The sequence below is a fragment of the Rousettus aegyptiacus genome, unplaced genomic scaffold, assembly GCF_014176215.1.
Source record: "Rousettus aegyptiacus isolate mRouAeg1 unplaced genomic scaffold, mRouAeg1.p scaffold_m13_p_17, whole genome shotgun sequence".
Lineage (NCBI taxonomy): Eukaryota > Metazoa > Chordata > Mammalia > Chiroptera > Pteropodidae > Rousettus > Rousettus aegyptiacus.
Window position 1 is genome coordinate 7,639,918 of NW_023416292.1, and position 23,652 is coordinate 7,663,569.

At 48.1% G+C, this 23,652-nt stretch overlaps 1 protein-coding gene across 8 annotated transcripts in view; it reads left to right on the forward strand.

Annotated features, from left to right (window-relative positions):
- HHAT (hedgehog acyltransferase) overlaps positions 1-23,652 on the forward strand; it is a 210,297-nt gene that overhangs the window by 112,935 nt on the left and 73,710 nt on the right. The window contains exon 10 of one of the 8 annotated variants that reach the window (XM_036234477.1): positions 6,505-7,122. The exons of the other annotated variants lie outside the window; for them this stretch is intronic. Within the exon in view, the coding sequence (XP_036090370.1) occupies positions 6,505-6,751 (247 nt within the window). The 3' untranslated portion in view covers positions 6,752-7,122. Of the gene's footprint in view, positions 1-6,504; positions 7,123-23,652 lie in introns of those variants that run through there. 8 annotated transcript variants of the gene reach the window in all.

A 23,652-nucleotide genomic window follows, 5' to 3' on the forward strand; every position in this document is an offset into this window, starting at 1 on the left:
TACCTCAGGCAGCCCCGGAAAGGGAACTGGCTTTGTGGACTGAGGAGTTCTAAGTCCTAAGGGTGGCTGACATCCGAGGGGAGTGGCACCAAGAAAGGGCCACTGAGGGCTATGAACTGGGCCTTCAGAGACCCCACGGATAAAGTGCCAATGAAGGACAGGGCCTGGGCTTGTTGAGAGCTCAGAAGACAAGCTACCTGTCACCTGTCACCATGAGAAGGCTGCACACCTCCATCCCAAGTGAACTTCCCAGTGCCAAGCCTGCTCTCTCCAGCTGCCCAGCTTCTAGAGAGAGAGCCTGGGGCCACGTACCACCATTTAACTGCCTCCCAGTTACCGTCCATGTGTATCAACACCTCTTTTACACTATGCCAAGCAGACATAAAGAGAAGGAAATTAAAGGGTCGTTTAGGGCTGTTGTTACTCAACGCAGATAGCTATTACAGCAGCTGGATGTCAAAGAAACTTCCCCGAGGAACAAGGACAGGCCTGGGACGCTGAGGTCCAGCCCAGGGTAGAGCAGCACACGATGGCTGAGGTTCAAAAACCCCAGTTTCACCAAATTCCCAGATAAGCCTGTCACCGCGAGTTTTGAAAAATACAAATCAGATCATGCCGCTCCCTACTCAAAACCCTCCAGTGGTCCCGTTGCGTTTCAAAGAGAGCCCAGTCCTCCTCACAGACGTCCGACTCCTCGCCCCTGACTCTCAGCCCCTGGAGCGTCCTTCCCTTCCGTCCCTCACACGTGCTCCTCTCCATCGCAAGGCCCCTGAGCTTGCCCTTCCCTCTGCCTGACTCAGTCTCGCCCAGATCGTCCCCTGGCCGCCGCCTCCTCCTCTTCACTCATCTCTCAGCTCAGTCCCACCTACGGCCTCAGAGAGGCCCTTCCTGCCCAACCTAGCGAAAATGGCTCTCGCACCCTCCCCGTCCATCACTTCATGGGAATCATAGTGCTTCTTACTTCTTTGCTTGTTTGTGCATTGTCTTTGCCTCCTGGAGCGCAAGCCAAACAAGGCCAGGGACCTTGTCTGCCTTGTGATGGCTTTTATCTCAGCTCTGGAAATAGTGCTTAGACCACTTAATTGGTTTCGTAAGTAAATGGATTAAATGAAAAGAAGATGGTTACCAAGTCCTTTTGCATTTTTGAAAACTAAAATGTATTATTCATTCAAACACTTTTAAAGGCCTTCTAGACATCCAAAGCTTTAGGGTACGAAGGGGGACACCCAGATGTGGGGCAGGAGCTGACCGTGGGGAGCATCCCCCCAGGAGGCAATGCTTGGGGCCGGGGGCAGAGGGCAGAGCCCTGTGGTGGACCAGGGTGCGTTCTGCAGGGAGAATGGACAGGAGGTTTTTGTGGTTGGAGCGCAGAGTCGGGGGGCACGGGGAGGCTGGGCGGCTGTCCAGGCACAGGCGATGCAAGGCCTTGAGTGCCACTTTAACGACCAAAGCCTGGCTTAAGTCTAAGCAGTAACTTGGAAATGAGTGACTAAGGAATTTGCTGGGGGCATGTAGCTGTAGTTATGTTATATATGCATATGCGTCCTAACAGGTCTAGAGTCCTCACTTAGACAATGGAATTGCTATATCGATGGGAAGACAGTTTCAATAAAAATGCATAGTGTGTAGCCTATTAATATAGTAGAGTGGAAAGGTCCATTGTGAGAAATATTATCACTGATATATTAATGATAACACCAACATTTGCAGCGATGTACACTTTTGCATTAATTAGAGCAGATCCATTTGTGTCCAGATACCGTTATCTGGGTGAGAAAACTGTGGGACTGTGTATTCGGTGGACTGGGAATCCGCACACCCTTCGGCCTGGAGGGCCGAGGAGTTGCTGATGTCCCAGAGAAGAGATGTGATGCTGTGAGTCGGCGCAGTGATTTGCTTCTCCATCATCTGTTTTCGGAGATTGTCCAAATCCCGGTGTGCTAATAGGAATATGTTACCACTTTAAACATCCCTATATGTGCAGCCTTGGAACTTTGGGGATGGCTCCAAATACAAGAATCAAGTTCTGTTGCCATGAGGTTACCTGCTGTTAAGCTGGCGTACATCAGATGGAGCCCCGAAGTGAGCAGGCTGCGAGGAATGGGGACAACTTCCTGTGGGACGGAAGCTTGGGAGGGCGCCAGCCTAGTTCTGAGAGATCAGTATTTGCTGAGTTTTGTAAAATTTGCTTCCTCAGTATAGTGGATGTTTGCTCCATAGTCCAGCTATTCAGCACCTCTTAAACACCTTTCTGGCTTTTGGGGGAATTTCTGATCTTATAAACTCTACCTCCTCAAACTACAAGTCAAAAGCCACTTTCTGGGTCTCTTTTGCAGCTAGTGTAAGAATGTGTCCTAGGCCCTGCCACTCAGATGCATCAGAGAGGTAACTTTGATTCAGAAGAGAGTCAGGAAAACGAGAGGGCCTCCCACAGAATGTTCCTGGTGAGGGTGGTAGAGAGACATGCAGCTTTCAGATGCGGCCAGGAGAGGGGTCCCCCGCTCTGCGGAGTCAGCCACAGCACTGCTGGCAGTGGCATCCAGTAGGGTCTGTGGCCTGGTGGAGTCCTCGTCCCCCGGCCTGATTCGCTGGCCCACCCAGATATTCTGGGACCTAATGTTCTTTGAGAAATTCCTTGTCTCTTTCAGCTAGCTAGCATGGCTCCTGGTGTTTGGAACCCCAAACTCTGAACGATGTGTTAGACTACGTGAATGAGCATGGCTGAGGTAGTAACTACCTCCCAGCATCTCAGCGCTAAAGAGGAACCACAGGAATCTTGAGGTAGTTGCACAAAGTTTGATCCCTTTGGCCGTGCTGCCAATTCAGGTGTTTCCACAAGGCGCGCAAACTTGGAAAGCCTCAGATTATATAAAATCGAACGCAAAAAAATAACAGGACTTATGGAAAAGTAGAGGTAGACGGATCACTCAAAACCTACACGACTCTGTCTAGAGCATAAGAAAAATAATAACAATCCCAAGAGAAGTATCAGCACAGCTAGAAAGTTGCCCTGAATTCCAAGGGAAGAAATATTCTCGTAAGTCTCAGTCTTCGCCTTAAAAGTTTTCGGTTTCTCAGTGAAAGGGGCTCTAAGGAGGGCTCTAAGGAGGTGGCTGAGTCTTGGAGACAAGGGCAGAGGGAGGCGGAGGAAAACCACTTGCGGGGTTTGCACAAATGTGAGTGACGACTGAGACGGCTGGCCTTGGGTCCTTGTTTGGTGGTTTCCTTTTACACAAGATCTTGGAGAACGGTGCCCTGTGTGCTTCTAAGGCAGAGCACGTGGCTCAGCTAGGCCGGTAGGAAAAAGGGGAGGGGTGCATGGGTATCTGAGACAGTAATGTAGTCAGCTCTGTTAGTGAAGTTTATGTTCAGCTGTTTTTACTTCTGGGCTAGGTATTAATATACTAAGAAAAAAAATATAAAAGACATTGTTCTATTTACCAATTGCATACAAAGTATGCCATTTAAAGAAGCATGTGTTATAGTAGACCGGACTGTGTTTGAAAATGTTCTATAAACCCGAAAATGCGGAGGACCCTTGGCCTATTAGATAAAGGGGCTGTGGGCTAAGTGGTCCCCAGCATCGTTTAGAGGAGGAAGTCCAGTAGAAGGGTAGTCTCTGTTACTGCCGTAGACTAGAGAGCTGGGATAGCACCGTGGTTAGAGGCCTGGGCTGTGGAGCAGACCACCTGGATTTGAACCCCTACTCCACCACATTAGGTCTAAGCGCTGGTTTTATCTCATGGGGTCTTGTATATAACAGGCCTTCAGTCCGTATTTGTTGAATTTCAATCCAGTGAGAAATATCCACATGGGCTGCAACCTACTCTGGTCCTTTCCTCCTCCTAAGTCAGTGTGGAAGCTGCTTAGTGGCAAGTGTGCAGCAATCTTTATTGAGAGGACAGATTGAGGGGCACATTCTGGCCTGGCAGGCTGTGAATCCTGGGTGCTTAGAGTGATGTGAAATCCCAAGGGAAGGTCAGACCTTCAAAACAAATCCCGAAAAGAAAGAAAGAGCAGTGTACCTCCAGTCTGGTTTCAGTTGTGACCGGGCCATTTAAAATAAAAACACTTTAGAATCTGAAAGCCTCAGCATCTGTTTCTAATTGAAAGGTTATTTGCAGACAATATGTTTTTCACAGAGTGACATTTACATGTGTTTATTAATATACTGAGTCTGTTGCAGTGAAATCTATTTCGGAAATGGAAATAGATAATTTCTAACTTTTTAATCATTTTTTAAAGCAAAATAATGAACTGGAAAGCATTCAGCTGAGGAAGTGCTTCTGGTTGGTTACACAAGTAAATCTTTCAGTTGGGATGGGATGTAAATATATATTGTCTCAGAGGTCCTGGCTTTTTCATTCATTTCATGGCTGGGGAAAGTCACTTTAACTTTTAACTTGTCTGATTTAAAAGGCCCCTTCTAGTTCTGACGTGATGTAACTGTAGGATTCCATGACTTGGTATAAAAGTGGACACATTCCTGTAAGCACTTGAACAAGCCAAGAACTCTGGTCTTCTCGAGGTCCCACAGCAGAGTTTAAAATACTAGCTTTTCTGTGTCATGTGGGACCATGCAGAGTTCCCACCGTGCGCAGAATATGGTGAGGGGACAGAAAAGTGAGCAACTGCTTAGTTTTTCTCGGGTCTAGGTGAGGAGGGAAAGCAAATGTGCATGACACGGTCAGAAAGGTTAAGCCACTAGGAAATGCCGAAACTCAAGCTTTCTCCAACTGATGCGGGGTCGAGGAAGAGCGTAGCGGGGAATGTGCAGGAGGGACAAATTCCTAAGGACAGTATTTATAATGAACAATGGGACTTGGATTTGGACTCTATTCGCTGAGCCAAAGCTGGACTATTTCTTTCTTTCCATCCTGTTTTTTCTTTTTTCTTTTTTTTAGAATATAGTTGGGTGGGTTTCTCTCTCTCTCTCTCACTGGGTGTATGAGTGCTTTGGATGCGTCTCTTTTTAATTCGTGCTTGAAAAATCCCATGACATCTGGCATAGCACTTTGTTTAGTACAAGTATCTTGATGGCGGAACCCTCTGATCCTCACCTTTTGGCCCTACCATTGTTCGTTGGCACCTGAACTTGAACAAGACCGGGAGTGGTTGTTGCCTGAGATGGAGGGACCTGGCTCAGAGGAGCTTGGCTCTCTCGTTGGTTGCTTTCCTGTTTCAGTAGTTCAGCCACTGGCAACCGCTTCAGAAGACAGCGTCTCTGTCGGCTCCAGGGAAGCAAGTGTGATTGAAACATCGCTGGAGGCTGCCCTTTGGCTCACGTCTGGCGAGAGCCTTTGCAGTGCTTAGCTGTTTGTAGTTACCTCTGCGACTGGCAGACAGCCTGCAGCATTCCCCTGTTAAGAGCTCTGCTATCCCGCTTCCGATGCACCTTGCTGGGCAGGCAGGTGCACGGCAGCTTTCCCACCGTGTGTGTATCGTGCACCCATAGGTATGTGTTCGAGGGCAGCGGGATCCGGCTATGCCGTCACTGCTTTAAGCTGGGCATCTTTAAAGGGATTCTTTAGCCATGCCAAGGAAGCTACTGGATTTTCTGCGATTTTGATATTTCCAACTTTCTCTAGTCAGGAAATTAAGAGTTTGGTAATCCGGTTTCACTAAATTTTGTTAAGTTTCTGAAAAATCAATCCTGATTCTATGACCAAGAAAAGGCCTAGTTTAAATGAGTCCGTGTTGGCACCTGGCGGTGTGGTGTGGTTCCCAGTGCAGGATGTCACAGTGGGCAATGGGGTTGGGAAGAGACTGGGGGTGAAGGAGGATGTGAAAACCCTCACTGCCTGTCAGCCCCAGGGGGACAGCGCGGGGTTGGGAGTGTCACCCCGTGGCGTAAAGTAGAAGAACGTCTCTTCGCACCTGCTGGCTGCCCTGGCACGGGCCTAACTGTGCCTTTATTTGCTGAGTGCTCCTCTGGGTGCTTCTCCTGGTATGGCCAAGCAGGGACCTGTGGGCCCAGGGTGGCATCTGACTCCTTCCTCGCCCTGACGGCTCATGTAGAGCCGAGCGATTTTTCTTTCCAGATCTCATACTGCGTCGTTGCCCTGATGCCCTGCGGGGCTTGTGCACGCCTGTTATATTTAACTGGGTTATCTGAGGACTTGGGGTGACGACTGTTTACACCACATGGAGCGGAGGTAGATGCAGTTCTTCCATACTATTTTTTTTGTTTGTTTAATTGCATGCTCTTATTAGAACACAGTCCCCGACCCCACTCCACAAATCTATTTCCTGCGCATCCAGGCAATGATGGAGTTTCTAGAAGAAGACCAGAGACATGGTCCCCGCAGTGCTGACCCTCACAGAATCGGACCTGCTGTGTCTAACTCTCCGGCCATCTGCAAGGACCATCCGGATGGGGCTAATCCCCCTCTGCTCTCTTTCCGTGGATGTACTACTAGCAGGAAGGCCCTCCGTGATAGAGGGTTGGCTTTGCAGTCACATGTTCTGAACTAGTCTTCGTGACCAGCCCCCCGCTTTTTGTAGGATTTCCCAGCTCTGTTGTGGTGTCACCGAGGGCCACGTCAGCCTCCCCAGGGCAGAACTGACGAAGAGATGGAAGCCTGGCTCTGAGGAGGGCGGCCGTGGTGCAGGGAGCCCTGGGTTACAGCACGTGGCCTCGGGTGCCAGCACCCCGGGCACCTGGCCACGTGAATGTGCCCATGTCAGTTTCCCTTCCTCCCCTCGAGGGAGGATGGTGACTGAATCACAGAGATTCGTGAGAATTGGGTGAGACTGTGTGAGTGGGAGAACTCGGTACCAGTGCGAAGTGTTGGAAGGCTGGTCACCGGCCTGTTGCGCTGAGCCTCCGTGCTGTGGCCCTGTGGGGCGGGGGCTTCGGGACACGGCGATCCCTTCTTGCTGTTTCCTGAGGCTGGGAAAAAAGTGTTTTCGAGGATTAAGGGGATCATAATAAATATATAAAAATAATCCTCCTTTTGTAATTAGCAATTCTGTGGACATTTGCTGGAATCCCTCTGGTCGGGGGAGGGAGGCCAGTCAGCTTGCTGTTCGATGACTCTGTTCACACTTCTGATGTCAGATGCGGACTGGCCTTTTATAACAGAAGCTACTTTGAGGGATGCTCTTGCTGCGTGTGTGTGTGTGTGTCCCTCATTGTGCTGTATCTGCATGGGAAATATAGCAAAGATTTTGGTTGAAGATTTTTTTGGAGTAAAGGAGAATCTCTATTATAGCATACCCATGGGTGTATTTCTGATAGTCAAAAAACAGACATAATAAAGAAAATTCCAGATCAAACCAAACCACCACCACCACCACCACCACCGGAAGTTTACTAACCGGGGCACTGAGATCCTGGATATGGTGCTACTGTAGGTGACTGGGAGAAGAGCGAAAACACTTGTCATCTAATTCCCTCACGGACGTTTGCTATCAGGACATCTCAAGCTTGGTACTGTTCACGTTTGGACCAGGTAATTCTTTGCTGGGAAAGGCTGTCCTGTGCACTGTAGGTGTTGAGCTGCATCTCTGGCCTCTGCTCACTAAATGCCAGTAGTACCCTCAGTTGCGACAACCAGAAATGTCTGCAGACAGTATAAAACGTCCCTGGGGGTTGGGGCGGGGAGAGGACAGTTGCTGTTGGTTGAGAGCCACTGCTATCAAATAAAATTTCATGTTTGGTTTTGAGCTGCACATAAAAGAGGATATAGAAAAGGTACCTGCAGGGCTTCAGGTATAAAATGATGTTTGTCTTTGGCCTCTGAAACAACTTTCTCCAGTTGCCCCAAATAATGTCTAGAAAACATTGAAAAAGATGAACAGAATAAACACTGAAAAGTGTGAAGGCAACAGAAGGATGGCTCTAAAAATCCTCTGGGGGACCTGCTGTGGTCAAGCCCCTTCTCACAGGGTCGCCTTCACTCAGAAGTGCCTGTGGAGCAGGCGGGCACTTGAGCCCTGTGCCTTGCCATCTGCAGCTGTCCTATTGGATTAGGAGTGGCCAGCTCTTGTAAGTTACCTGTGACTTGAGATTTGGCAAACAGAGATGAGCTGGGCCAACTCGATTCTTCTTCAAGGATTTCAGAATAGGTAAAATGTTGCAGTTGGCATTGAGGACAGAGGTGAGGGTGCCGTTCGCACCATGACAAGGCAGATAACTTGTGAGCTAACCTTCCTGGAAAAGCAGACACTCCGAGGAGGCAGAGAAACCGACTTGGGGACAGAGAATGGAGAGAGAGCAGATCAGAGAGGAGCAGAGAAGCCATGACAGAAGACAGAGCAGCTGAATCAGGTTCTTTCTTGTTCCCACGACGCCCTTTCATCCTTTGACTTTTGTCCTGGGTCCTTACAGTAAATCCTCCTGGGCATGTGTATGTATCTGTTCCTTCCAGTCAAGAAAATTTCTCACTACAAGGCATTTATAGATAATCAAGGACTTATGAAGTATACTGGTTTGCATCCTTTAATTGAAAAAAGTGCTTGAAGTAGACTAAAACTTTTAAGTCAAATAATGAAGAAGAATGAAAAGATTGGGCTCTGTGGGATTCTCAGCAGGCCTAATACTTAATTTATCACTAGAATCTTGAGGTGACTTGTCACCCAGTGAACTACCCTGATGTCTTAGCCACTCCCGTGATGTAGAAGATGGTGGAGGTTTGTTTCTTTCCACAGGGCATCCGAGTGAAACTTAAAAGTAGAGAATGTTGTTAGGGATCGTTATTCCTAATCCAGGCAATAATCCTGTAATGTGACATGGAACATGGTCTAGAACAGCCTGTCTCCCAGATAGTATTTGTCATCAGAATTATAATTCAATTTGAATGTAACTGCAGCAAGTGGAGTTGCCGTTGCCTTATGAGTGTTTCCATTCTGCTCTCATTGCTCACTCATGGGCACCAAGACAAAGGAAACGCGGGCAAAGCTCCCACAAATCCCCTGGAAAGGGGCCTGTCCCCGTTACCCAGGCCGAGCAAGCGACTGTGAACGCCGGCCTGATCGTGGCCTGTGTCAGCGCCCCAGTGAGGGGTGCCGTGGCAGACAGGAGGAGGCGCGGTTGGGTTTTTCTCAGCTGTAGAACCCAAGGGGTTTCTGTTTAAGACGGTGCCAGGGTTAACAGAGACAGTATACAGACTCTACAGCGAGGCTTAGAAAATAGGAAGTCTTTAACAATTTTTTTGTAAGTTGAATGAATGGATGAACAAATGAAGAGAAAAATGGACAAATGGGTGAGTCACAGTCCAAGCTAAGGACCTAGAGTAGGAGCCAGGAGACTAGGAGCTAGGACGCTGGGGGCAGGGGCCCAGCTGCAGCTCGATGCTCCTGCCATATTCTGCTTCTCCTTGGTGCCTGGGGAGTCAGGCAGGAGACGGTTCCAGACCTCATGTGTCAGTGGGAAGGTTTTGAAGTTTACCGCCAGGCTCTCGTTGGTTCAGTATTGAGTCATTGGCAGTGCGGCCTTTTAGAGAATGCATTTTGTTGATTATATATAAGGTGGATGGACTGGCAGAGTCTTCCATGGGGACTTATATTCGGAGCCCATGGGCCTCTAGGAAGGCCAGGGTAACTTGTCAGGGCTCCTTGAACTCCTGAAATTGTATGAAGATGCGTGAGAGGAGGTGAGAATCTGTAACTCTAGCGAACAGCTCTCTATGGCAGGCAGTTACGTCTGGCCTTGAAGGGTCTGGCAGTCAGAAGACCCGAGTTTCAGGTTCACCATTAACTTGGGGAGTTGTAGGCAAGTTTGGCCTCATATTTCCTCTCTGTAAAGTGAGCAGAACAACACATGCCCTGCTTATGCTATGGAACTATCATAGGATAAAAATGAAGGAAATAGTTTGGAAAAAATTAAGATATCCGTAAATGCAATAAATTATTATTGTTAAATTGGATCCTACCATTCACTCGCATCCTGCCTTTAAAAATAACAGTGAGTCATCATTTATCCTGGCGCTCAGAGAGCAAAGGCTCCTCAGGGCCAAGGATGAGGACGTGTATGATCCGCGCCCACCCCTCCACCCCCATCCGCCAGCCTTCCCGGGCACTGTGCTGATTCCCAGTGGCGGGCCTTTGTGCTGGGCCCTGAAGTGTTTATTCTGTCTGCCTCTCTCTTCAAGCCCAGCTTTTGTCTCACCTCTTCCCCAAGGCTATTTGATTATTCCAGGAAGTTCTCTCACTCTTTTTCAGAAATCCACAAATCAGCATTGACTAATTCTTCAGCTGGCTTGGGTTTCTAACTACTTCACATGCCACTTGAGCACACTGGAAAAAAGAGATCTGTCCACACAGCAGAAAAGGTGCTTTGAAGCTTGGGGTTGGAATCTTACCTCCCGTTTACACTCTGTGTGTCCTTGAGCGAGTTACTTAAAGTCTCTGGGCCTCAATTTTTCTCGACTGTACGATGTTGATATGAATACCTACTTCAGGATTGTTGTGCTGTTTAAATGATAAAGAGCTATGAGCACGTGGTGGGCATTCAGTAAATGTTTCAATCCCTTCTCTCCTACAGGGGAAGGCCAGGTGGGGGAGGAGAGGTGGGAAGGAGATATTTCTGACTCCACCGAAACCCAACGTTTCATTCTCATGAGTTTGTCTAATCGTCTGAAGTCATGATTTCTCAAGCAGGAATGGGAACTTCTAGAGACTGGTACAGAGCCGACGCACTCGGTGGTGGTGCGGGTCCCGGCATTTGCCAGAGTTCGGGTTTCAGCCGTCATGTCCCGGCTCTTCTCTGAGGTCTTGGGATCGTTGCAGGACATGGTGGGTTCTCCAGCAACCAAATTTAAGTGCTTATGGAGGTTCTTGTGCTGCCCCAGCACAGCTCCCGGCCGAAGCTGGCAGCTAAGCCAGAGAGGCTCAGCCCTCTGCCCGCGCTGGGAGGACGGGCCCCAGGACTGCTAGCGAGTCTGGTCATTCCGCCCCATTTTAGAGACAGCTCAGATTTAGTAATTATTCTAAAAATTCTAACCCCACTAGAAGATCAGTAGTTTGTTTTTGTTTATTTTTTTTAATCGTGTCCCTGAGAGGTGGCTGGGCTGTCGGCTCCTGAGCCCAGCCACCAGGGACTCTTGGCTGATTGATGCTTGCCCTCTTCATTCTTTAAGATAAAGCTTCATCACTACAAAGAACTACTTAATCAAGATGCCAGGAACCCTCTCGGTTATAAGAAATTTATTGGAATGATTCTTTTCTAATCTTGAGTCATAAAACCATTTTAAACTTTAAATGTCATGGCAACATTAACGAACCATTTATTGAGGGGAAAACAAATTAGTTTATCGGCTCTGGGGCTGCTCTGCCGACTAAGGCACTTGGGTGAAGCGTTCGCCTCCGTAAACAGACTGCACGCGTTGCAGAAAGGAGACCCTAAGAATTTCCTAATGTCGAAGTCAGAAAGCACATCTGGCATTTTTACTCACTCTCAAGGCATTTCAGTTTTGCCTGAGCTACGATTTTCTGTAAAATAACGAAAGAGACTGATAGGGGAAAAAGCTGTTCTGACTGACAGTCGACTGTGGTGCAGAGTTGAATTTCCTTGCTTTCTGCTTTGTAATCCATGATCAGCAGTTTAAAAAAATATAAAAGTTTGCAGTCACACTGTTCCCTCGGCATTATTGATCACCTTGAGAGTAGCCTCCTCTCCATTTGTATTTCTGGTGGCAGTTGTGACATTTTGTTTCTCTGGATAAACCGAGTCGTGAAGAATGAGAGGGATGCCCAGGGAAGCAGGTGGCAAGAATAAGATTTTCGAGCACTCAGGGCATTTACTATGGAATTTTCCATATGGATTCCTCGGGACCTCTCATAACTTTCAGAGTGCTTTGGGAGAAAGTTTGCATCTTTGACAAACAATCAGTGTTTTGATTACTTAGAACGTAAGTAATTTATGCATCAGATTTATCTCCTTTTGAGATGGTTTTCTCGGCAGCCTCTGCCTCTGCCCTGTACCTCGCTGAGATAGCGGATTATCTGGGAAACAGACTTTGAGATGCAGGTTTGAGTGCAGATTCTTTACCCAGAAGTGCTTTGGGGACGAATACATTTGAAGGAGCCAGGAAAGCAGGATTAAGCAAAGGGAAGTTTGAACTGCTGTGGGTTGCAAAGAGACCTCCCTTAGTGGGCCCCTTCGGTAGCTCTGGAGTGCGAATGTCCTTCACAGTGTCCTTCACCTTGAGACGAGGACGCTGGACCTCAATAACCGTCTCCCTCTTGACCAGTTAGTTATTGGATGCAGCTGTCTCCTGGAACGGGCTGGGACATTAGATGAGGCAACTGCCTTTGACCCAGATCCTAGGGAGGGACTTGGCTACCTGCCGTCAGCCAGGAAAGTAAAGGAATATGGCCATCGTATACTTATCACCCTCATTATTCCCTTTGAGACGCCTTTCTTGACTTTCTCCCCTCACAGGGTGGTTCTTCGTCTCCTTTGTACTGCCCCTCTGTATGAACGTGTCTGTCTCTCTCTCTGCCGGATGGTGAGCTCCTCAGGGCAGGGAGCAGGGCCCCTTCACCTCATGAGCCCAGCAGTACCTGGGCTTAGTATGCACGAGTCGAGTGCGGGGTTAAATGCAGCTCCTCCCTCATTGCTTGTTCTCTGGCATCCCTCTGTCCTCAGACTTCAGCATCTTCCCATGGCCATGGCAGACTCAGGGGCTGAGGAGGGGAGAAGAAGCTAGGACTCCAGAGGCAGCTGTGGCAGCTTCTTGCCCCAGGTGGCTCCAGAGCTGCCCAGGAGGGGGCCCAGGCTGACTTCTTGGCCCACAGCAAGAAGCGCCAAGTTCTGTGATGTTGGACCCCACTCTGAATTTCCAGAGTGTGGGGTCCCTGCTGCTTGTTCTTCTTCCTCTCTCTGCTTGGGCCCCTCTTCCTGCTCTGCAGTCGACGCTCCCGGGGAGGTTGGGGCTGAGAGAGGTCACACAGCTTCCCTTTCCTCAGGAGCCTTCCACTTGCAGGGGAGGGACGTTATTTCTTCTGCTGAAGCTCTTAACAGGATCATGGACACAGACACACGCCTATGAGGGCAGAAGAGAGGGACCGCAGGAACGCTGGGACGTGCCGAGGAGCAAGCCCCAAACCCCACCTGCGCTTAGGAGTAGCAGCTCGCTTAGCGGTGGCATTTCGCAGGTTTCGTTTCCATGCTTGCTAAATGCTCACGGAGCATCCTGTGGTACTCTCCCTGAGGCCAGGCAAACATCTTGGAGTTCGGGACTGACTGAGCCACCTGTGATGTGACCTTCCCAAACCAGTTACCTGTGGGCCTTGATTTCTTCTTCTGCAGATGAGGCTGAGCTCATAGCTGTTCAGCCTGCGCTCTGCCTGCCTGCCTGCCTGCCCGTCTCTCTGTCTCTCTCTCTGTCTGTCTCTCTCTCTCTGTCTATCTGTCTTTCTCTCTGTCTCTCTCTTTGTTTCTCTCTCTGTTTCTCTCTCTCTCTCTCTCTCTCTCTCTCTCTCTCTCTCTCTCTCTCGTTGCCTGGAGCCCTGGCTTCTCCCATGCTTATCTGCTTCGTTGCTCTCCAGCTCACACCCACTCCTGTCTGGGGTCGACATGTTATTAGAAATGGCCCTGAAGTTGTTTTCTTCCCCAGATAAAATATTCATCACTCAGATCTGTAGTTTTATTGAACATTTCAAGTGGAGCAGGCTCCGTTTATGTTGTCATACATCAAGGCCATCCAAAGTCTTGCAGTGAGCGAGCAGTACCGAGGGCTGGTGGGCTCATGATCGCTGTGTGGAGGGGCGGGGGAGGGGTCGCGAATGCCCGTCATCTCATGGTTTTTCTAGCAGGTGTTTTCAGAAAGAGAGTAGCAGCAGCAGCAGCAGCAGCAGCAGCAGCAGCAGCAGTAGTAGTAGTAGTAGCAGTAGCAGTAGTAGTAGCAGTAGTAGTAGTAGTAGTAGTCGTAGTAGTAACAGGCTAATTGTGTTATTGTTGTGGTTTTATCCGCTACCGACTCTATCCTTAGTGTCCTCTAAAGTGTCTCTGATAATGTAAGGGTTCTGAAATACGCCTTGAATTCTAATACCCGTTGAATTAATTACTTGCAGGCAAACCCCAGCTCTCTGCCCCGATTCGGCTGGGGCACGGCCTCTGTTGGCTGCTCTGCCCTCCTGGCTTTGGAAGACGGGCTCCACTTTGTTACTGTGCTTTGGTGACGCTGTTATCTCTGGGGGCCAAGGGAGTGACTTCACCGCTCTGTGACGTGTGGGTCAGAACTCAGGGTTTGGTCCTAAAGGTTGAAATTTGGATTTGGGGACAAAAGCACCATTTTCTACGCAGAGACCAGGCCGCACTCCCTATGTGTGAGTTGTGTGTGTGTGTGTGCGGGTGCATGTGAGTTTGTGTGTGTGTGTGTGAGTTTGTGTGTGTGTGTGAGTTTGTGTGTGTGTGTGAGTTGTGTGTGTGTAAATTGTGTGTGTGTGAGGTCTGTGTATATGTATGTGTATGAGTTGTGTGTTAGTGGGAGTTTGTGTGTGAGTTGTGTGTGTATGAGTTTGTGTGTGTGTGTGAGTTCGTGTGTGTGTGTGTGGGTGCATGTGAGTTGTGTGTGTGTGTGTGTGTGTGTGTGTGTGTCGTGGAGATGCCATGAGTGCCCGTGTGGGTGTGCACGTGTATATGTTGCAGGGAGATGTGGGGAGAGAGGGGGCAGGTTTCAGTCTAAGCCTGTACAGGTGCAAAGGTGTTTTCAGTGGGAAGACAGCATTCCTGAACCATGGCAGGGAGAGTGGGTTTTCCTGGACTTCCTGTCATTTGGAGTAGATGTGTACGGAGCCATCCAGTGAAGATGTGAGCTAAGGGTGGGTAATTGTTGGAACATGATGCCAAGGGAGATTTTTCCTTTATTCTGGGAAGCTAGTGAAGACCCGAAGCTGGGACAAGAGGCATTTAACCCCACCTTCTAAGTTCAGGGTGCCGCCAGGGCTGGCCGAGAGTCCCAAGGCCAGGAAGCAGCCCTGCGAGCCTCCTCCCCCCGCCCACCTGTCAGTATCAAGGAATCGAAAGAGAGGAAAGGGGTCTAAGGGAGGAGAGGTGTTCATACACAGAGACCATGCATCTCCTCCATTCCCCTTCTCCTGGGTGAAGGAGAATTTCCCTTTTCCGAAGAGGAGGGAGGAAGAGCCCAAGGGAACACTCACGAAGCCCCGCCAGTCAGATTTGCAAAATGCTTAACACCGCTGTGTTTTGGAGACAGGGTCAGGAGAGACAGAGGGTCTGAAAAGGGGAGCCATCGAGCAGTCTGCTCTGCGGCTGTTCGGCGAGGCTGGAATACACGCGGTCGTGTCTACTGAACGGGGCCCCTTGGAAGGTGGCTGCACGTGAGCCGCTGGCATCTCCTCTTCTGCCCGTCTCCCCCTTCCGCCAAGAAGGCCTCCCACCAGATAAGGGGCCCCAGAAGCAAGAGGATGTGGGGCAGGCCTCCTCTGAGAGAGGCCAGGTATAATGGGAGGTCTGCGGTGAATGCGAGGTGGGTATCCTACACCCCGTGCTGTGGGAGGTGATCTCACCAAGGAACCAATAAAAGCCTCCCTCAAAGACCGGCCTTCAGACACTTTGCTACCAGGGGAAACTCACTGCCAGCCGGTTTGAAGAAGCAGGGGCAGCCCACAGAAGGAGGACTGACTGCCTCCGTGCTCACCTGTTCCTCCCCAGCCCCCACCCTGACACCAGGGGAGAAACGAATGCCTGCACAAATCGTTTCTCCGACTGTCCAAGCCGGTAGAACGCAACCGTTTCTGCCTGCGCTGGAGGAGGGGACAGAAAGGAGAAGTGTTTTAATGCACGTAAGAGACTGGAGTCATGGGGGACATGGCCTGAGAAGTCCTGGAATTGGGCTGAGGCCCTGTTCACGGAGTGGCCGCCCATCAGTGGGAGCCCACGGGAGGGTAGAGATGACAGAAGAGCCAGGGTAGTTAGGGACGTGTCAGAAAGGCCATCGTTAACTCACCGTCAGAAGAAAACATTCTCTGGTTTTCTAGTTTTGGAGGGGAAGTTCGTGCTGTTTCAAAGCAGCCAGCCTTTCACACGGTCCCCTCATAACCATTAGGTTCAGCAGGGCGTAGCAATCGAACGTATGGGTTGAAATCTTTAGTGACTCACCAGCAAACTGACTGGACTAATGGCACAGGTGACGTATATTGGTTGACAGACCCTCGGCGACAGAAATGGTGCCTGTCAGGCTCCCTTGGAAGCCTAGCAGTGAATTCCGCGCTGGTGACCTCATTAGTATGCATGTGTGTGCGGGCTTCAATCAGAAAAGGGCTGGAAAGTGTTATTAAACCCCGGCAAGAAGAGCGGGCCAGCTGCGCCTGATTATTATTGATTGAAATTTCTCCCCACCGATATATCTGCTTATTAAGGTCTGTACTTGGAGCCCCTGTTTTTCCTCGGAGCGAGCGCCTGTTTTCATAAGAACAGCCGTCTTTGTTCTTGTCTCTTTCACCCTTCCTTTCCCCTGATTTTTTTTTTTTGCAGTGGCAGTTTTCATTAGACAGTACTTCGTGAAGAGCAAGAGCTGCGGTCTGCAGCGGGTTGGGTCTGCGCGCCTTGCTCGCCTCCCTTCCCCCTCCCCACTCCTGTCTTTCTCGGCCAGTCTCCGGGGCGTGGAGGCGGAGTGGGGGGCTGCCGGTCGGTCCCACTGGCCCCTTCCAGTGCCGTCTCACGTTGTCTGGGCTGAGGGGAGAGTTTCTTCTTACGTGGTATCTTTTGCCTGGTTTTCTTAAAGAGAGAAAAACCAAACGCTTCTATGATTTGACTCCATCCTTGCTAAAATGTTGCTTCCGATAGGACAAGCGCTGTATTTCTTTTGCTTATCGCTTTATGCGCTAGCTATGGTCGGGCCCCCAGGCATTTAATTGCGAAGGGCGTGAATACATAAAAGCATGCAAGCCCGGCTGGCTTCCCACCTCCCTGCTGCTCACCCGGACGCTGGGGGTGGCTCTTCCCTAGTCTTGCCAGCGCATGGTGCTGCTTTTCCGTCATTGTCTTCCGACCCCCAAACTTGCTTCTCTTCCACTGATACACACACCTACCGTCTTGCAGCCCCGGAAGCAGTTCCGAAAGCCCAACACAAAAGCGCCGCTTTCTTGCCGTGTGTGATTGCTTGCAGTTTGGTGGATGTTGTTGATTACCTGTTTGAGTTGGAGGTTTGTACTGATAAGACCAAGATTATGGCATTTAACTTCATAGAATTTGCCCAAGAATAATAATTTGTTGACCACAGATTCTACCGCTAAACTGGTCAGCCGTTCACAGATGGGTATGATTTGTTCTGGCAGAATAAGCATATCAGATTCAACATAACTCAGTAATACTGGAAAAACAGCTCAAAGCCACTGACTTCCTGAAGGGCCAGATAGGCGTTTCATCCTTCTACATGAAGGAGGGTGTAGCATTATGGCCATAGGGGCATAAGACCCAAATACACTTCTTACAGATTGTGCTGTGTGCCGCTCATACTCAGCCCATATCCCCATGTATGTTGAAAGAGCACAGAGAAGGCCCAGTGGGACCAAAGACTCATGGTGGAGGGAGAGACCTCAGGAAGAGAGACAGTCTGATGCTAGGAACAACTTCAAGGATACAGTTTATTTAAGGAATGAAATGCATTGTGTTATTATCTAAATCTTGGTAAATTGCTTGCTAAATGATGTAGAAAGAAGCCCTTTATTATGAGTCAAGGACTGGCTCAATATAGTAAGTACCCCCACAAATGTCAGAGTCTGCTTGGATGACAGATGAATCTCAAATGAGCCAACCTCCCCTGCCCACCTTTCCAACCCCACAGACCCGTGGTTTGGGGAAAAGTTGAACTCTCTCCAGCCTGTTGGTGATAACGCATGTACACTTCTGCACGAACGCCTCCTTGCTGGGTAGCAGGTACTCAGGGCCCATCATTTGTTGGCTACTTTCAGGGAAGATGTGGGCAAGTATTGGCTAATTATCCGGGTGGCCAGGAGCCTGTGGGATGAACAGGGCAGATGGCACTGTCCACATAGGCATTTGGACTTGCTTCCTTGAGGGCCAGAAGCGCAGTCTCCCAAGTAGGAAGACCAAGTAGGCTTTTGACTGTGTCCTGGGCAAGCGGCTACGTTTTGTAGGGACCTGGGTCCCTAGGATTTGTTTATTCAGCTTGGCTGGTAGCAAGCTGTATTTGGTGGCACCTTTTCGGGGGCAATACTATATTGGAAGTTATTTGGTGATAAAGATTTTTTTTTTTCACTGAGGTTTGAATTTCCCATAGCACTTAGCATAGGGTCTTCTATGAGAAAGTATCCAGCAAATGGTACTTGGGCGAAAGATAAATGAACATAAAATGTGCTTCACAAAGCATGGTGGCCCCTAATGTTATGGGAAGAATCAGGAAAGCGGGAGTTTTAACCGAAGGCTGGTGACTAGGTTCTGCAGACTTTTGCAGCAAAGTCGCCTACCTGGGTGACCCTGTGTTCCTTTACTTGTAAACAAAGGATGCAGCTGTCTAAAAGGTCCAATGCTTACCACCTGCCAGGACCTGCTTGTGCGTCTTACATACCTGTTTTTGTTGGCTTGAGTGGTTTGTAGTGTTTAGTGATTCTAGTGGGAGAATTGCTAGGGAGAAGGGAGATGAGCTTTCCAGTGTTAAAAAATGGCTTTGGCGACTCTTTTCCTTGCTCCTTTCTGGTCAGTTTTGAGGTATTCCTGGTTGAAAGGGCTGACAAACTTTGGCAAAGTGAGGAAGGAAAATGGTTTTATTCCCAAATGGGTAAACAATCCCTGCCCTTCCCTTCATCCCCTCAAAACAACTCTGTAGGTGAGAAACTGTCGATCCATTCAGAATCATGCCAGTTATTGTGGGGGCCAGGCATCCATCAGTTGGAATCAGGTGGCTGGTATGTGGTATGACGGGCATCCTCAGGAAAGGTGCCCAAATAATTGAAATCGAAGGCTTGGGATTGTCTTGGTGTCAGATTAGTTGCAAAGATGATCATTATATTCAATACTTTCTGATCTGGAAGTTGTGGGGATACCGCATTTCGAAAGTTTCTCTTTATTTCATAGTGATGTCGAGTATAACTCATGGAATTAGATGATGTCTCACTTTGCAGAATCTTTTTCAGACCATTCATTCTTGATCAAGTGATAGGAATTTGCTGAACATTTGCTGTGTACTTGGCACTCTAACAGATGTCATAGGGAATAAAGGCTCAGAAGGCATGATTTATATGCCCGAGAAGATTATCTCCTAGTTCAGGATATGAATTAACATGCAGGAAAGAGAAGTGAATAACACAGTGTCGTCTATGGTGAGATCCTAAATTACATTGTCAGACGCCAGCCCCTGATCTTGCTTTATTTTTTTCACAGAAAGTATTAATCAACGTGTATCATTTATTCATTTGTTTTCCTGTTTTAGTCTCCTCCACTAGAATGCTTCATGAAAGCAGAGACCTTGTGTGTTCTGTTCACAATATGAAGTAAACAGTTTAATCTGTGTCTGCTTGTCCCATACTAGGTGCTCAGTAAATAGCTGTTGAATCAGTGGGATGGATTCTAAGTGTCAGTAAAGGTTCATGTGAAGCAGAATTCTGTAACAGGTCTAATTTTTAACTGCATTCACCCTATATTATTTGGCATTTGGCTCACCTTTGCAGAGTCACATTGATAATATAAGTCATGGAGCTAGGATTGGACCCAGGCCTCCCTGGCTCCTAAACCTACTTCTTTCTACTACACAATACTGCCATCCACAAAAATGGCCAGGTCTTCCCACCGAATGTCCTGTGAACCACGGGTCAGAGACGGGGACCCAGATCTGGTCTCCATGTGCTCGACCAGGATTTAATTTCATTGTGATGCTTTGCTGGCAGCTCTGCACTGACTTACGTAGGTGAGTCGATATGGTCCCCTCTTTTGGCCATCTAGTCATTGTGCTCGCTAGGAAAATGAAGGGGTGTGTGTGTGTGTGTGTGTGTGTGTGTGTGTGTGTGTGTGTGTGTGAGAGAGAGAGAGAGAGAGAGAGAGAGAGAGAGAGAGAGAGAGACTAGTGAAATAATGTATACCAGACTCCATAATTTATTGTCTGAAAAATTATAGCATTTCCACCTAGAAATAGTTCTCATGAGGCCAGGAACCTGATTAGTCTGAAATAATTTGGTAGTAAACCTTTCTGGTGGGTCAGGAGAGTGAGGGTTTTGGTCCGCTATGACATTAAAAGGCCCTACGAGATCTATCCGATGCCATAAAAATTTTACAGAGGCATCATTGCAGTGTGTGGATCCCCAGCATTTAGCCTGGTGCCAGGTGCATAGTGGGTACCTACAGTAGGTATTGAATTAATAAATGAATGAATATGATAGAGGTTAGCTGAATATGATGTACACGTCATCATATCGTATTGTAACCCATATTGCAGAGCTCTGGCACTGTAGGGACCAATGAAGCCTTAATTATAGGATTACAACTCACAAATAGCTTGCAATAAACCAGTTCAATTTTAGGTAGCTGTTGAACACTTAAAAGGTAGGGAATTTGCTGCTATTTTAAGAACATCCTTTACTGTAAAATATATTAACTGTACAAATCATACAAATGCTAATTAGAGAAGGTACTTGGGAATAGTGTGTATTTTTCTAATCTGAACTGTTGACATTAGGGGCTTCCACTTACTAGCTTATTAAAGAATATGATGCTCATAAAGAAGAGGGTGCTTGGTAGAAGTTCTTTTAAATCCAGTCACCGAGGGCTAAGAGGTAGCGGTGGGTGTGGAATTCTGGAGATGCTGTGGGTGTGAGGACATTGATGTTTGAGAGAGAGGAGCGAGATCCCTTGCTTTCTTTTCTCTTGGCTTCTTCTCTGGAGTGTTTTCCTTGTCACAGCTGACATCTGACATCTTTTGCATGCTTGCTGTATGCTGGGCACTGGTCTAAGCTCTTTGCATTCAGTATCTCAGTTAATCTTTATAACATCTCTGTGAGGTGGGTATTGTTACTTTCACTCTACCAGTCAGGAGCCTGAGGCTCAGGGCCTCACTACTAGTAAGTCAAGGTGGGTTTAGAACTTAGGAGGGAACCTATGTTCTTAAACACTGTGCTTTAAGTCCTCTCTCCACTTTGATGACCCTGGATCAGATGATTCTGCCTATGGCAAGCACTCAGAGAACACAGAAGTGTACTGGGCATTTGGAGGTATAGATTCAAGTAGTAGTCTAGGTCTCAGCCCTGTGGTGTTCCAGTCTAGTCAAGAAAATGAAGCAACTGAAAACTGAATACCATCATTCCTCGATACCTGTGGCAGATTGCTTCTAGGACCCTCTGCAGACACCCGAATCCGAGGATGCTGAAGTGCCTTATGTAAAATGGGGCGGAACAGTGCATACAGTCCTGCCCCTCACATCTCCAGATTCCCAGCCATGGATTGTGAATACTGTTTTCAACCCACAGTTGGTCAAATCCGGTGTGAAACCTGCGGATACAGATAAAAACTAAGGATTTAAGAATAGCAGAAAAGGTTGGGTTAGAGGTCAGGGTCATCACATGGGTTTGGCAGGTAGACGGTGTTAATCTGGAGAGGGGCTGAAAGATGGAACTGGAGTGGAGGGAGCGAAGGGCAGTTTGTGCGGTGGGTAGTAGGCGGAAAGTGTGGCGGGGAGGATTCTTCGACTCCACGATGGAGTGAAGTCCAGGGAGAATTTCTTCGGGGTCACCCCACAAGACTGCTCATTCCTGGTGATGCATGGTGATGATAGACCCAGTTCTCGGCAGAGGGATGAAGAAGAGAGTTTGGTTTGATGTTTCTCTCTTTCCTTCACCACATCTTTCTTCTTTCCCTTGCCCTCACATTGTTCCTCAGTTGTGCAAAGTCACTTCCAGCAGTTCCCTTTCTGTCGAGCCCTTCTCCCCCTTCCTCTTGCCTTCTGGGTAGCTTAGCAGGTATTCCTTGAGCACGTTCTGCGTATTAGCATCTCCGTTCACGTGCTCTACGTGCGCTGAGTGGCCGGCCAACGTGGTAGGTGAACCCACACTCCAGGGATGGCTTCAAGGTGCCAATCCGGTCTCCCAGTGTAAGTGCACAGAGGTCCAGGGAGGGAGCCCCGAGAAGTTGCTGACATTTTTAGAACTAGGCCAAGAATGAGAAGCTTGTGATGGAGACAGAGAAACAGTAGCTCTAAAGGCAAAAGGAAAATCAAAGAGTGGTTACACTGGAGCCAAGGGAGGAAAGAATGTGAATAAGGAAGGCAGAGATAGGGAAGGATGCTCATGATAGATTAGGTGAACAGAGCAGTTTCCCAAAGTGGTACATTTGTGATCCATTTCTTATAAGAAGTATGTATCTATGTGTATTTATAGAAAAATTTCAGAGAGGACATACACGAAAAGGTCACTGGTAGTTATTTCTGGATTTTTTTTCATGTGTCTATTTCTAAATTTTCTATAATGAATGTAAGTAGTACTGTAGTGGTAAGGCATTAGGCAGAAATTGCCAAAAGAGAAAAATAGAAGGCACAGTCAATGCCAAAGGCAAGAGACAAGAAAAGTAAGAGAAAGACATAAATATATCCATTGGCTTTGGCAATCTGGAGGCCATTCATGACCTTGACGAAGCTGTCTAAATGGAATGGTGGCGGGGGGCGGGGTGTGGGGAGGAGGAGCAGAGGTCAGATTGCAGCAGGTTAAGGAGCGAATGGGTGGTGAGGACTCAGAGACAAGATGTAGACTGCTCTTTCAAGCATCTTGAAATGCTTCATTATAAAAAAAAAAGTAGTTAGGATCAAAGGTGAAAAAGTAGAAGTCGTGAGATGAAAGAAAGGTGTTTATAAAATGGGAGGCGTTGGAATACGTCTTTATGCTAAGGAGAGACTCAGGTCAGATAAGCTGGGTGAACATGAGGGAGATAACTGATGGAGCGTGGAGGATCCCTCAGGGGCCCCTCGAGAGTTAGTCTTACTCCTGAAAGGGCATCTCGTCCACTATGGGAACATACGTGAATGAGTGGTAGGTGTTAAAGAGGTAAATATGCATGTGGTTAGGAAAGACGATGAGGACACTCTTATGTAATGGTCTTGACTTTCTCAGAAAAGTAGTAGGTGCAAACTGTGGTATGAGATACGCCTGCCCCGAAACAAATATCCCCAGAGCCTTCATCAATATATATATAAGCTCTCTGAGGGCAGTCTCACATGGCATGTTCCTGAATGTCTCCAGTGCTCAGCAAGGTACCTGTTACATGCTAGATGCTTAGAAAATATTTGTCGATGTTATGAATCTATGGTCAGAAAACGAATGCGGCATTCCCAGTCTGTTCTTCATTATTCATGCCATTCCGTAAACGTTCAATCTTTTTTCAAGAAGAACAATCCCAGAGGAACACAGACAAATGAGTAAATATCTAGAAAAAGGGAAACCACGATGGGAGATTCGGAACAAAGTATGAAAGAGTGGATCAAGAAATAGGATAAGTTACATGTAAAATGAAGCCTTCGGAGAGGGATGGGAACCTCCGTGAGATATTTGGCAGGCTGCCAGTCGAAGACCTGGAACACTCGCTCCGTGTTGCTTCAGAGAGGAGAACCGAAATCAACTGGTGAAGAGTATAGAGAAGCATGTTCTCTCTAATCTTAAGTTGTCTAGAAAAGATTTTCAAAAAGTGAAGAATTATTGGTCATTGAAGCGTCGAAGTGTAGGCGGGTTGATTTCCAGTTGCAGGGA